General features: G+C 42.0%; 2 protein-coding genes across 2 annotated transcripts; both read left to right on the forward strand.

The window, feature by feature from the left end:
• Nucleotides 1-12,383: 12,383 nt before the first annotated feature.
• Nucleotides 12,384-13,122, forward strand: LOC136519031 (uncharacterized). The gene has a single exon (XM_066512707.1). It carries the CDS (start codon nt 12,478-12,480, stop codon nt 12,826-12,828), a length of 351 nt encoding a protein of 116 aa, XP_066368804.1. The 5' UTR covers nt 12,384-12,477; the 3' UTR covers nt 12,829-13,122.
• Nucleotides 13,123-14,335: 1,213 nt separating this feature from the next.
• LOC136515834 (uncharacterized) lies at nt 14,336-14,824 on the forward strand. The gene has a single exon (XM_066509318.1). It carries the CDS (start codon nt 14,336-14,338, stop codon nt 14,822-14,824), a length of 489 nt encoding a protein of 162 aa, XP_066365415.1.
• The last annotated feature ends 527 nt before the right edge of the window (nt 14,825-15,351 follow it).

Below are 15,351 nucleotides of genomic sequence, written 5' to 3' on the forward strand. Positions count from 1 at the left end.
TATGGTTTTTGAGTTATAGATTTTCCTTTTATCATTGATTGATACTTGTGTGAATTTTTGTAAATTATCTAGGAATTATATGACCATGAAACTTTATGGGTAGTATCCTAGTACCTTAAGGATTCTAGGAAAAATATGAAATCTATTGCTTGACACTTTTCACTAAGGTTTCCTAATTATGCCGTTTTAAGCCATTATGCCTTATCATTTTTGTGTAGGCTGTTATACTTACTCAAATGGTGTGAAATTTTTATGGTAGTCTACTTAGAGCATGTAGTATCTACTGTAATTTTTGTAGATTTAATGGTGTAGTTTTCATATATGTTTACCATTTCCTCTAATTACTTAAATAAATTAAGAAAGGTGTTAAAAGAAATATTTTGGTGATGAACACCCTACTTTCTGGTGTTCTTGTTATATGTGTAATAAGTGAGTAGAGTTAGTTTTGTCCAATTATGTGTTTACATCATAAGTTAATAATTATTTGTTTGCATTATGTCCCTCTGGACAGATCTGGGGACTTTAGAAAGTTCCCCATGATATTTTGGTTTGATGTGAATGTGATGAATACAAAAGTTGTGGATAATTTATGTATCTAGCTCCTATAAACATTTGATGGCATTTGGCCTAGTAGTTTAGAAACTACAGTTGTTTAAAGTTAGGTTCCAGTTTTGTCTACTCTCTGTCTTGTAGGACAGAGTTCAGTTGATTAAATAATTCAACCTAGTAAAGGTTGGAATCATGCTTAGAGGTCTGAAAATGAATTGTAGACAATTTCATAAGATTTCCAAATTGTCTTATTGCATGTCATTTGGATTTCTAAATCTCCAGTTAGGGCCAGTTTACTGTACCACTTTATAGTCTCCATTTTACCAAAATACAAGTGCTTGAGTGTATGCTTGTTGCAATGTTCTCGTTGATTGTTTAGGGGTTAGCCTAACTTGAGAATATGCTTAGGTGTAGGTGCTAGGTCATTAACTGAAGATGAGCAATTATACATTAGGTTGTATAAATTTGGTAAGTAAAGTGATTTGAATAGGGCTTAAGTTGGAATATGCAGACTACAACGAACATGTGCATTCCCCGAGCATTCCTAACATTCGTCATGTGCATCCATGATATTTATCTTGCGCATTCATGCAATAGGTGTGCCGGAGGGAGTGATGTTGCTGGAGTTCGAGGGAGCCAACCAGGAGGAGGAGCCCGAGGTGCAGGAAGCCAACGAAGCAGTCGCCGTGGAGGAGTTACCCGAGTGCCCTGACCACCAACCTTCCTCTTTCCTGAAAGGCAAGCCCCAAAGCATATTAAGCCTCCCATGTTTTTATAAATACATTGAGTATCTTTTATTCGTTGATGATGCATTAAGTATAGGAATTGGTTGGAACCAATTGCTGCATTATATATCCCTCCTTGTCCAGATATCGCACTAGAATCCTATTTAAGTTCAGGAACGGGTTAAATGCTTAGCCATGCTTAGTGCGGTAGAAGTCAGGTGATTTCCTGTCATCTACGAGCTTTAGGATGAGGTGGATCATGGTTGGCTATATTTGCTATCGTGGAAAAGAACTATGTTAATAATGAATTAAGACCGGGTGGAGTCTTGTGTAGGTTTGGACATAGTGACTCTGTCTGAGTCGTTTAAGGACCGATACATTGTACGTCCTTATGTCATGTTGAACGTAGCCTAACACTTAGCTGGCCGGATAAGTCATTCCGACCGTGAAGCCTAGTAGCTCGGTTCAGGCCAGGGATGCGAGCAGGGGTCCATAATCTGGATGGAAGTAAGGATGTGCAGGGAACCATTGGCGTAAGCCCAAGGGCGGGTTAAGTCACCGAGCACTCATGGCAGAGTGGTTCTCTAATTTTGCGGCACTGTTCGGACTCGAGACTTCTGAATTGTACCAACGGTGACTTGTTTGCGACCCTGACGGGGGAAGCAGGGTTTGTGTTAGGAATACCCCTCCAGCTGGATAGGTATCGATTCGAATCGCCGTCTCTCCCGGATAGTGAGAACTTGACTGAGCAGCGGCAATGTAGATTCAATTAATTTAACGATATGGTTAAATGGATGATGATGATAAGGTTGCCACAATATATACCTGATATGGTTATTAATGTTTGCACCCTAATAAAATGATTGCTTAGTACATGTGCTAATATAGATGACAGGTTAATGGCTAAAAGTCATTGCTAGTTCAGGTTAAGAGTTGATCTTATTACTTATGCTTTTCTGCAAAAAGAAAGTGTCAGCCAGATCCACTAAATTAAGCTATGCATAATCCTTGGTGTCATTTGTTTTGGTTTTCGACGGGTAAGTCTAGCTGAGTACATTCTTGTACTCAGGGTTTATTCCCTCTTGTTGCAGATGACCTTCTATATCAGGGATTCTGTAAGTATTGTCTCCACCCGACGGGTGATGAAGACTAGATCATGGGCATGATTTCCATTTCTCTTATCTAAATGCTTTTGCGGGATTGTGATCAGTGAACCAATATTTGTATTTGAACTCGGGTGTGTAAGTCAAACTATTTGCTTCCGCATGTTTTACAAGACGTGTTTTGTAATAACGATGACTCTGTGATGATGTAATCTATTTGCGAACATCTACGAAATGTTGTAATGTATGATATGTTATGTTGAATTACTGTGATCTTAGTTGTATGCAAGTTGGTTTGAAATCCTTCAAGATTTCGGTTGACTACCGGGTTTATATGGGCTCAAGTTTGAGAATTTGATCGTTTCGGCGATTGTTTTTGTACTTGTGCTCTTATAAATAGGTCGTTTCTGTGACATGCAATGAGTTAGAGCATCTAGTGGCACTTTGATATCCATATTCTTATACGAGTTTCACTCCTCTTAATAATATGGCTATCGATCCTAAATGTGATCACACTCACTAAGTGTCTTGATCACTAAAACAAAATGGCTCCTACTATTTATACCTTTGCCTTGAGCCTTTTGTTTTTCTCTTTCTTCTTTTCCAAGTTCAAACCTTTGATCATCACCATGCCATCACCATTGTCATAATCTTCGCCATTGCTTCATCACTTAGAGTAGTGCTACCTATTTCATGATCACCTTGATAAACTAGGTTAGCACTTAGGGTTTCATCAATTAACCAAAACCAAACTAGAGCTTTCAATCTCCCCCTTTTTGGTAATTGATGACAACCCTTTCACAAAGATATGAATTGAATTTTAATTGAATCCATGTTGCTTGCCTGAACATATTTACCATGTGTAAAAGGATATGGACAGTTTCATGAACTCCATATGGTAGCAATTTCTCCCCCTACATATGTGCTAAGAGTTTGGATTATAGCTTGCACATATGATTAGATAGAAAATATAGGAGATAATTTCTACCAAATGATGCTAAGATATAAGAGATGGACCTTTAAAGCGTGATACCAATCGGAGTGCACAATTATACGATCCTTACCATCATGGTTAGCTAGATACCACTTGTAAATACTTGGAAATGAAATCACTAGATATCCTATGCATGCTAGATTTTCATTTCATCATTCAAATTTACAACTAGCATACATCACACAAGCATGGATAGGATGTACTCAAATTTAAAACTTGTGCCATGCAAACACACATATGAAATGCACATTCAAATGCAACATACAAGTTTATGAGCTTGCTCCCCCTACTTGTGCGCATTTTTTTATTAATCCCCTTACAATGTCATTTCATTTGTTTGCTCCTCCTATCTTACTATCTTTGTGAATTTCTCTCCCCCTTTGTCAATAATTAGCACAAAAGGTGAGCTTAAATTATAGATAGGTTGGGGTGAAACCATGTGAAATGAGGATCATTTTCTCAATTTGGTTCACTCTAGATTACTTGCAAAAGATATTTAACTCGGTTTGATCCAAGGACAAGCTTCTTCACACCTCCAAATAAGGGTTATCTTGTACCATATTGAGTTAAATACTTGTAGCTTATTTTCTAGATCAAACACTAGGTTTACAAGCCCACAAACATGTCATATGCTACCACTAGATCATTTCAAACATACAAGCAATAGTGGTACCATACAAGCATCAAATTCATTTGATTTTAATGAATGAGCCTAGGACATGATAGGAATGACTAGATGCACTAAACAAGTCCTTAGCAATGGATGGATGACAAGTCAATCAACTTTACATTGCTTTGCTCGAAGGAGAGGCATGTCATGTAATGGGGGGTGCATCAACATATATTGGAGAAGTCAAGTATGCTCAATTCATTCCTTAGCTTGTAAAACCTCTTTTCATCAAGTGGCTTAGTGAAGATATCGGCAAGTTGATCTTCGGTGCCCACACTCTCAATGCAAATGTCCCCTTTTTGTTGGTGATATCTTATGAAATAATGGCGGACATCAATATGCTTTGTTCTTGAATGTTGAACCGGGTTGTTGGTGAGCTTTATGGCACTCTCATTATCACATAGCAATGGCACTTGCTTCAATTTGATTCCAAAGTCACTCAAGGTAGCCTTCATCCAAAGTAATTGAGCACAACAACTATCGACCGAAATGTACCCCGCTTTGGCGGTTGAAAGTGCTACACTATTTTGCTTCTTTGATGACCAAGACACAAGTGATCTTCCCAATAGTTGACATGTGCCTGATGTGCTCTTTCTCTCAACTTTGCATCCTACATAATCAGAGTCTGAATATCTAATCAACTCAAATCTTGCTCCTTTGGGATACCACAATCCAATATTTTGTGTATACTTCAAGTACCTCAATACTCTCTTTATTGCTTTCAAATGACTTTCTCTTGGTAAGGCTTAAAATCTAGCACACATGCATACAGTAGACATCACATCTGGTCTTGATGCGGTCACATAGAGTAGGCTTCTAATCATAGACCGATACATCTTTTGATCCACCATGTTACCACTAGCATCACTATCCAAGCTTCCACTTGTCCCCATTGGTGTACTAATAGCTTTAGCATGATCCATTCCAAACTTCTTAAGCATGTCCTTGATATACTTGCCTTCACTCACAAATGTGTCATTCTTCATTTGCTTGATTTGAAGACCATGGAAGTAACTAAACTCTCCAATCATAGACATCTCAAACTCACTTGCCATCATCTTGCCAAACTCCTCACAAAAATCTTGATTTATTGACCCAAATATGATATCATCAACATAGATTTGCATTATAAATAAGTCATTTACAAGCTTCTTGGTGAAGAGAGTGGTGTCAACCTTTCCCATCTTGAATCCCCTAGAGAGTAGGAAATCCCTCAATCTCTCATACCATGCTCTTGGTGCTTGTTTCAATCCATACAAAGCCTTTCTCAACTTGTAAACATGGTTGGGTTTCTTCTCATCTTCAAAACCAGGAGGTTGCTCAACATACATAAGCTCATTGATGTACCCATTGAGAAATACACTCTTCACATCCATTTGGTATAACTTGATGTTGTGGGCACAAGCATAGGCTAGCAAGATCCTAATTGCTTCCAATCTTACAACTGGGGCATATGTTTCTCCAAAGTCAAGACCTTCAACTTGAGTGTAACCTTGAGCTACTAATCTTGCTTTGTTCCTTATTACTATCCCATCTTGATCTTACTTGTTCCGAAACACCCACTTGGTTCCAATCACATTATGATTCTTAGGCCTCTCTACTAAATCCCATACTTGGTTTCTTGTGAAGTTGTTTAGCTCTTCATGCATAGCATTGACCTAATCAATATCCCTCAAAGCTTCATCTATCTTCTTAGGTTCAATGATGACACAAATGAGAAATGCTCACAAAATGAAGCCAATCTTGATCTTGTTTGCACACCTCTTGAAATATCACCAATGATAGTGTCTAATGGATGATCTCTTGCAACATTGGTTGGTTGAAGCACTTGCACTTGATTGCTAGCATTTGATTGATCACTTGGTTGAGATGATGAACTAGCCACTTGTTGTTGATCTTGCACATTGTCATCACTAGTGCTTGCTTGGATTTGATCATGAGAACCACTAGCTTGCACATTTGAGTTAGAGAGCACTTGATTCTTGTCATCTTCAACATCAATCACCACTCTAGGCCTTAACTCACCAATATCCATGTTTCTCATTGCATTGACCAATTAAGTGCCTTTCACATCATCTAGATTCTCATCTTCCTCTTGGGAACTATTTGTTTCATCAAACTCCACATCATAAACCTCCTCAAGAGTACCACTAGCCAAATTCCAAACTCTATAAGCCTTGCTAGTAGTGGAGTAACCAAGCAAGAAACATTCATCACATTTCTTTTCAAACTTGCTCAATCTAGTGCCTTTCTTCAATATATAGCATTTACAACCAAATACCCGAAAGTATGCTATGTTTGACTTTCTTTCATTCAATAGCTCATAAGGTGTCTTCTCCATCATGGGGTGACAATAGAGTCGGTTGCTATAGTAGCAAGCCATGTTGATTACTTCAACCCAAAAAGAATGACTCACATTATACTCACTCAATATTGATCTTGCCATATCAATTAAGGTTCTATTCTTTCTTTCAACTAACCCATTTGATTGAGGAGTATACTTGGTCGAAAATTGATGTTTAATTCCAAATTCATCACACAACTCATCAATTCTTGTGTTCTTAAACTCACTTCCATTATCACTTCTAACTTTCTTGATGGTTGTTTCAAACTCATTGTGAATACCCTTGACAAAAGATTTGAATATTGCAAACACATCACTCTTGTCAACAAGAAAGAAGACACATGTAAATCTAGTGAAATCATCCACAATCATAAATCCATATTTGTTTCCACCAATGCTAGTGTATGTGGTTGGTCTAAACAAGTCCATGTGCATCAACTCAAATGCCTTAGATGTGCTCATCATACTCTTCTTAGGATGTGTGTTACCAACTTACTTTCTGGCTTGACATGCACTACATAGCTTATCTTTCTCAAAAGTGACATCTTTCAAGCCTCTAACTAAGTCATGCTTGATTAACTTATTAAATTGTTTCATTCCAATATGACCAAGCCTTCTATGCTATAACCAACCCATGCTAGATTTAGTGATCAAATATATTGATAATTGAGCTTCTCTAGCATTGAAATCAACCAAGTATAGATTCTCATATCTAAATCCTTTAAATATCAAGTTAGACCCATCTACACTTATAATCTCTACATCATCCACACCAAATATGCACTTGAAACCAAGATCACACAATTGAGCTACCGACAAAAGGTTGAAGTTCAAGCTCTCTACTAGTAGCACATTAGAAATGCTCAAGTCATTGGATATCGCAATCTTACCAAGCCCTTTGACCTTGCCTTTTCCATTGTCACCAAATGTGATACTATCAAATCCATTGCTCTTGTTTTCATTGATTGAATTGAACATTCTTGGATCACCGGTCATGTGTTGTGTGCACCCATTATCAAGCACACAATGCTTTCCTTTGGCTTTATAATTGATAAATTATTTTTAGTTACCCAAACATGCTTGGATCCTTGTAGGTTAGTTACCAAGGTCTTTGGTACCCAAATGGCCTTCTTCTTTGGGCCCATAATTAGTGTACCAATGAACTTAGCCTTCACACCATTGGCACCCTTATAAAGCATGTAACAAGAATCAAATTTAATTGAGGATACATTAGGTAGCTTGTTCTTGTTAGTCTTGCAATTTTGCTCTATATGCCCAACTTGCTTGCATCTATTACAAAACCGACCATTGCCCTTCACAAAGCTAGCTTTGGAAGTGACAAAGGCCGCCTTGCTTTTCTTGGGGGTATAGCCTAATCCCTCTTTGATGAGAGAAAACCTTTGGCTACCCAAGCACTTTAGCAAGCGGGCTTCTCCACCATAGGCATTGCCTAAGGCACAAGTGAGCTCATTCACCTCCTTCTTGAGGGTCTTATTTTCCACCATTAGTGAGGTTTCACAAGTGAGACCATCACTCAAAGGTGAAGTAGAAGTGATAGTGCTACAAGAAGTGTTAGTGGGAGCAATAAAAATAGATTCATCAATAAGATCGCATGTTAGTCCCACATCACATGATACGATCACTTGCTCCTTCTTGGCTTCCTCCACTTTGACTTGCTCAATGGGAGAGGAGTGAGCCTTTTCAAGCTTAGAGTGAGCTTTGTCAAGCTTCTCATGGGCTTCCATTAGCCTCTCATGAGTGGCATTGAGCTCATCAAAGGAGTGTCACTTTCACATTATCATCATTCCTACAAGTATCACTTTCACATTCATCATCATCACTCACATCATATTTTACCTTGGTAGGCTTTACCATAAGGCATGTCAATGGAGTGTCAAAGATGGAGAGCTTGTCATTGATGGCAATGCTTGCTAGTGCTCTCTTGATAGATTTCTTGTCATCATCACTAGAGCTATCACTATCCAAAGAGCCATCACTATCCCATGTGACCACATAGCCTCCACCTTTCTTCTTCTTTTGAAAGGTCATTCTCTTCTCCTTCTTCTCCTTCATTTCTTTATTATCCATTTTGAGCTTCTTCTTCTCATCCTCATCATTGTCACTATTGTAGGGAGAATTTGCTACAGCGTGATCGAGGCTCTTGCAATTGTAGCATCTTCTCACATATTCTTTGCTTTTGGTGTGATCTCTTCTCTTTCTTGCACCATAGCCCTTCTTCTTTATGAATTTTCCCATCTTGCGGACAAAGAGGGTCATAGCTTCATCATCAATATCACAAAGATCATCATCATCACTTGATTCTTTCTTGGACTTGCCCTTGTTCTTGGATGATGATGAGCTAGCCTTGAATGCTATACTCTTCTTCTTGTCTTCTTCCTTCTTGTCATCCTTGTCATCCCCTCTCTTTCCATATGGTATGTCTCTTGGGTCATAACATCACCGAGTACTTGGTTGGGGGTAATCTCCTTCAATCCTCCTCTTATGATGAGCAATCTCAACATCTCAAATCTTGGAGGTAGACACATCAAGAACCGATGAGAGACATCATCATCCTTGATCTTCTTTCCCAATGCCTTCAAATCATTGATAATCACTTGCAAACGATGGAACATCACCAAAATGCTCTCATCTTCCTTCATCTTAAAGCTTGTCAATTTATCCTTGAGGATATACAACTTGGCACTCTTCACTGTCGGTGTGCCCTCATATGTTTCCTCCAATCTCTTTCACACCTCATTTGCTCTTTCACAATCCTTGATTTGCTCAAACACCTTAGAATCAATGGCATTATATATGGTGTTGAGAGCCAATGTATTGCATTGCTTGTTGGTCTTGTCTTGGTTGGTGGGGTCATCGGGATCAATGATAGCATAGTCATTCTCGGTCACCTCCCATACTTGATCATTGATTGAACCAAGATACATCCTCATCTTCTCTTCCAATAATCATAGCATGTGCCATCAAAGAATGGTGGTTTGCCCCCCACATGGTTGAACACAACTTGAGCCATAATTTGACACTGAGGTTGTTAAGCCTTCATTCAAATGGTGACCATGGCTCCAATACCACTTGAAAGGTCCTAATATGGCTAGAGGGGGATGAATAGCCTATTTAAAAATCTATAAATCAACTAGAGCAATTTGATTAGTATGATAAATAGTGAAATGCAAACTTGCTCTAGCTTTATAAGGGTTGCAAGCCACCTGTCCAACAATTCTAGTTGCAGTGATTACTAGGCACACAACTTACAATGTTACTACTCACTAAGAGCTCTCAAACTTGCTACTCTAAAGAGCTCCACTAGAAGAACTTAAAATAGCAAAGCAAGCTCTCAATTCTAATTACACTAAAGAGCTTGCCACAACTAGTTTGTAAGAATATAAATGAGTGAGTAGGATGATTATACCACCGTGTAGAGGAGTGAACCAATCACAAGATGAATATTAAATTAATCACCAGGAGAAGACCAAAGGGCAAGAGACAACCAATTTTTCTCCCAATGTTCATGTGCTTGCTGACACGCTAGTCCCCGTTGTGTCGACCAACACTTGGTGGTTCGGTGGCTAAGAGGTATTGCACAAACCTTATCCACACAATTGGACACTGCAAGAACTAACCCACAAGTGAGGTAACTCAATGACACGAGCAATCCACTAGAATTACCTTTTGGCTCACCGCTAGGGAAGGCACAAGACCCCTCACAATCACCACGATCGGAGCCAGAGACAATCACCAACCTCCGCTCAACGATCCTCGCTGCTCCAAGCCGTCTAGGTGGCGGCAACCACCAAGAGTAACAAGTGAATCCCACAGCGAAACACGAATACCAAGTGCCTTTAGATGCAATCACTCAAGCAATGCACTTGGATTCTCTCCTAATCTCACAATGATGATGGATCAATGATGGAGATGAGTGGGAGGGCTTTGGCTAAGCTCACAAAGTTGCGATGTCAATGCAAATGGCCAAGAGAGTGAGCTTGAGCCGGCCATGGGGCTTAAATAGAAGCCCCCACGAAATAGAGTCGTTGGGCTCCTCACTGCACTGAGCACGGGCCGACCGGACGCTCCGGTCATATTGACCGGACGCTGGACCCAACGTCCGGTCGCCCGATGAAAGCCACGTGTAACACTACGTTCAACCTAAGCCGCTTGATCTCAATGGTCACAACGCGACTGGATGCTTCGGCACAAGTGATCGAACGCTGAACCCCCAGTGTTCGGTCGTTTCCAGTAAGCTCTCAGAGATGGCAAACCTTGACCGGACGCATCCCGTCGACCTTGACCGGATGTTGCCAGCGTCCGGTCAGTCCCCTTGATCTTGGTACTGCCATGTCAGCTCTGACCGGACGCTGCCTTCCAATGTCTGATTAGTCCGAGACCCAGCGTCCGGTCAAATGACCGACGCTAGGTCTACGCTGCCATGCCTGACCGGACGCGCCGGTCCCCCTGAGACCAGCGTTCGGTCACTTTGTGAATCAGCGAGACTGACCCTCTTTCATCTCTATCTCCTTCACCCTTGCTCAAATGTGCCAACCACCAAGTGTATCACCTTATGCACATGTGTTAGCATATTTTCACAAATATTTTCAAGACTGTTAGCACTCCACTAGATCCTAAATGCATATGCAATGAGTTAGAGCATCTAGTGGCACTTTGATAACCATATTTCGATACGAGTTTCACTCCTCTTAATAGTACGGCTATCGATCCTAAATGTGATCACACTCACTAAGTGTCTTGATCACTAAAATAAAATGGCTCCTACTATTTATACCTTTGCCTTGAGCCTTTTGTTTTTCTCTTTCTTCTTTTCCAAGTTCAAGCCTTTGATCATCACCATGCCATCACCATTGTCATAATCTTCGCCATTGCTTCATCACTTAGAGTAGTGCTACCTATTTCATGATCACCTTGATAAACTAGGTTAGCACTTAGGGTTTCATCAATTAATCAAAACCAAACTAGAGCTTTCAGACGCTAAGAGCCCCTCCAGTCGGCTAGGGGCAACCTCTAGTTGCCCAATCTGTGGCCAACACATCTTTACTGTTTCACCCCACACTTAGAGACAATAATGATGCTTTGGAGTTGCTGTAATGAACTTAGTTTATTAGTCATGGTGACCCTTCGTGGTTTAATAATGATGATTGAAGTGGAACCTTTCTTAATTATAGTTTTTTTTGTTGTTTTGTTTCTACTAGTCACACTGTTTATAGGTTTATGCGCTGGATTTTATACTCTTGTTTGAGGGAAGGGACGTTTAGTGATATCCTTGGATTTTTTTTACGCCTCGGATGTTACAGGTTCAGGTAAGTAGGTTTTAGAGGCCATTAATTTTTAAGTTGTCTAATTCACCTCTCCCCTCTTAGGCAGCGTCACGGTATCTTCACCTATGGTTATTTTGCTAAGAAAGGTGACTTACGCCTCTAGGGTTGCATGTCTAAGGCGTAGCAAAATTCATTAAGCTTTGGTCAACGTGAGACTAGGGAACCAATCTTGAGGTATGGCTTGTGTCCTTTCTTCTTGCTTCTCCTGCTTGTGCATCTTCTCCACCAAATGGAATGGGGGTGAAAGCATTCCTTGCTCTAGTTCCACTAGACCTGAAGCCTAGCTCAAAATCTTGCCAGAGCAATATTGGAGACGATGAACAGTTGGGTAGTACATGGAAGCTCGTCCATGCAATGATGCAAGGATGAAAAATGTGTGTGTGCGCGCGCGTGTATATATGGATGAGTTTTATGTGGGTGTTGACAAGGGTGTGTCTGCGAAAAAATAAAAATGTCTTCACCATCTTGTAATTTGTCCCGTTTTGTTTTACCATTTACCTAGTTGTTTGTTTAGCAAGTCCCTACACATAATTTTGAGCTGTGATAACTATGCTTTATAGTTACTTCCATTTAGATGTGCTTTACTTTATATAGAATAAAAGGAGTGTTGCATAGAAGTAGAAGGTCCAACGTCCGAGCCAACCAAACCAAACTCCCCTGGACCGAGACAAAAAGTGGTGAGTTGTGACCGAACACAACCATTTCCGACCAACCCCGTTCACCGGGCCCACACGTCGTGATTCGGTGATGGAAGGCCTCATCCCGCTGCTCTACAAGGCCATCAAGGACCGTCGGAGCAACGCCGGCGCCGGCGGCCGTGCCTACCGCACCGGAGGTGCGCTCCCTTCCTCGGCGCCCGTGGACCTGGACGACCCCGAGCAGAGGAGGCGGTGGCTGCAGCAGGAGCTGCGGTCCCCGGTCCACGCGGCGACGACGGCGTCGGCGGCGGCCGAGGGGTCGTCGCTGCTGCACCGGCGGAACCTGTCGCTGGAGGAGCTGGCGGGCGAGGTGGGGCTCTCGCCCGACCGGCGGCTCATCCGGGTGCCGCTGCCCAAGGCCAGGAGCGTCCGCGCCTTCGCCTGCATCGGCGCCGCCTGATCGCCGCCTCAATCGAGCGCGCGCGTGCAGTGCACGCGGGGGCGGCGCTGGGCGGAGGCATACGTTAGGATTGTTCATGAGCGTAGCAAGTTCGTCAAGTTTACGATTACGTATACAGCATATAGGTGTGTTATTAATTGTGTTGGAATTGGAGAACTCGAGATTGTATATGCAAACTAGTGCCCTTTTATTTCGGTTTGATTTCACGTTCTTGATGAAAGCAGCTGGTAGCGGTGATCTTTTCGTGATTCTTCTCAGTTGTTAAGTACTAGTACTCATTGTTAAAGATGGCAACTTTTGTTCAGGTTTCTTTGATTCGAATTCAAGCGTTCCTGCTTCCTTTGACCCCGGCTGAAACGTTTAGTCGAGTAGCCGTGTTGTACAAAAACCTCTTTTTTGTTTTTTCCCGTCTAATAAAAATCACGACATAGTTTTTGCCGTCCTTTTTAAAAAAGCGTTCCTGCCAAAACCTTGCACCCAGCCTGGCAAAGTTTGCACAACAAACAGCTTGATTTTATTTGCAGTATGTTTCCACTGGGCGGTGGGCACACCGATCTCGAGTTCTCGACCGCGTATGAATAAACAACGATTTCTTCTGGCTGTGCAGCACTGGTAGTGATTTCTCCCAGACTCAAAACGCCAAGCGTTACCTGTATATAGCAGTAAGCAACTTACTTTGGCCCTTTCTGGAGGAAGTTCCAAAACCTCCACTCCCTTCTCATTTGCTTTTCTCTCATTAGGCTTGCGTGAAGCTGCGCCGAACAAGCAATTCATATTCGTGTCGTATCTTTTAAGTGCCATACCCATATCTCTTAGATACAATAGAATACGATCACGAGTTGAACATTGATTTCCCCTAGATAGAAAAAAAAATTTAGAACTTTCGAAATTCCAAGCACCAGTCTGGCCAGATTTGCGTTTGCTGAATTTTCAGAGGAATCTGCGTCTTGATCTTGTTGTCTAGGCGATGGAGAAACGGAAGCGGCGTGACCGGCCCAGTGAGCCCAGTGAGCCCAGCAGCCGCTTCACGCGCTACTGGGCCTTGATGACGAGCAAGAACCAACCAGGGAAATCCGGTAACGGTCCAGCAAAACCAGGGGTGGCATGGCATGGCATTAGCAACGGCATCCAGTAGCGCGCACAAGGGTCACACCTGAGCGGTACATGACCGCTTGCAGAGTTGGAGTTGCAAGGCTCATGTGACCATCTCAACCGTATTTGTCCACGTACGGGGGAAAATCTCAGTGACACCCTCGCCGGTTAATTACTTTCCACGTAATGGGGTACTAGGCAAACTTGCATTGCAACCCAAATATCACTCGCAATTCCCATTTTACCCTGTTCTCTCCTATTAATCCAGCCATAGACGGAGGCTGGACCAAAAACACCCAGAAAAGAAGATACAGTGCAGAGAGAGAGAGAGAGAGAGAGAGAGAGAGAGAGAGGGGACGGGCGTGCACCTTGTGTAGGGAAGGGCTGTAGGTAGGGATCCTCCTGGTGAACGAGCATGTCGCCAAGGGAGTGGATCCACGATGTCGGCAATGGTCCTTTCATCGGGGTCATGATTTTCATTGTGGCGATCACGGCTGGATCCGTGCTCTTTGCCAAGTACTGTGTCGGGGACAAGGCGTTTATGCGCACTGGCTATGACTTTGAAGGCTATGTGATGCGCAAGTGCCCCGTTTGTGTTGGCCTTCCCAAGCGAACACATCCCCATGTAATGGAGGTAGGCCCTCTTGAGATTGAGATTGGGGTTGCGACCGTAGAAGGGGCATCAGAGCCCCCTGCTCCTGCTGCTGCTGCTGCATCTGCTCCTCCTCCTCCTTCTGCTGCTACACCTGCTCCTCCTCCTGCTGCTGTAGCAGTAGCAGTACCAGTAGCAGCCAAGGAAGAGGAGGAGGAGGAAGATGAGGACAACAAGGACGGGGAGGAGGACGACGATGACGAGGAGTTCGATTTTGAGGCATTTGAGGCAGCGGAGGCTCTAGGTCTATGAGCTAGGTTTGCAGAATTTTTGGGATCCCTTGAAACTAGTCTTCATGTATTTCTCAAAATATATCTTTTTGAAAGGCATTCAAGGGCCAACAAATATGATCTTGGAGGATAAGAATAATGATAAGAATTGGAAGTGTTATCAATTTCCTTATGCATGTGTTTGGGTCATGAAATGATTTACCTCTTTGTATTCATCTATCGCTTAATTCAAACAGCGAGAGGTAGGTTCGCGCCATCTTGGTCTATTTAGCGCCGTTGGATTAAGATCAGGATGGCTAACATGAGCGCGGGAGCGATGCGTTTGAACAATATTCATACGTGGAATTTACACTTCCCCCCTCCTCGGACCATAAATTCTAACTTTGAACCACCAAACTTCTTAATCGATGCCGCCTCACACTCCGAGTATGCAACTAAGCTCGTATTATTATACAACACATCTAAATATTGTTTGAATTTGATCTTGGATCAAGAATAATGAAAACTGAGATGTTATCAATTATGTTTGCAGGTAAACTATGAAGATAT

The sequence above is a fragment of the Miscanthus floridulus genome, chromosome 17 (genome assembly GCF_019320115.1).
Source record: "Miscanthus floridulus cultivar M001 chromosome 17, ASM1932011v1, whole genome shotgun sequence".
Lineage (NCBI taxonomy): Eukaryota > Viridiplantae > Streptophyta > Magnoliopsida > Poales > Poaceae > Miscanthus > Miscanthus floridulus.

Bases quoted from the DNA above. Each gene is read 5' to 3' on its own strand.
- LOC136519031 (XM_066512707.1), top strand. From the start codon at position 12,478: ATGGAAGGCCTCATCCCGCTGCTCTACAAGGCCATCAAGGACCGTCGG.
- LOC136515834 (XM_066509318.1), top strand. From the start codon at position 14,336: ATGTCGCCAAGGGAGTGGATCCACGATGTCGGCAATGGTCCTTTCATC.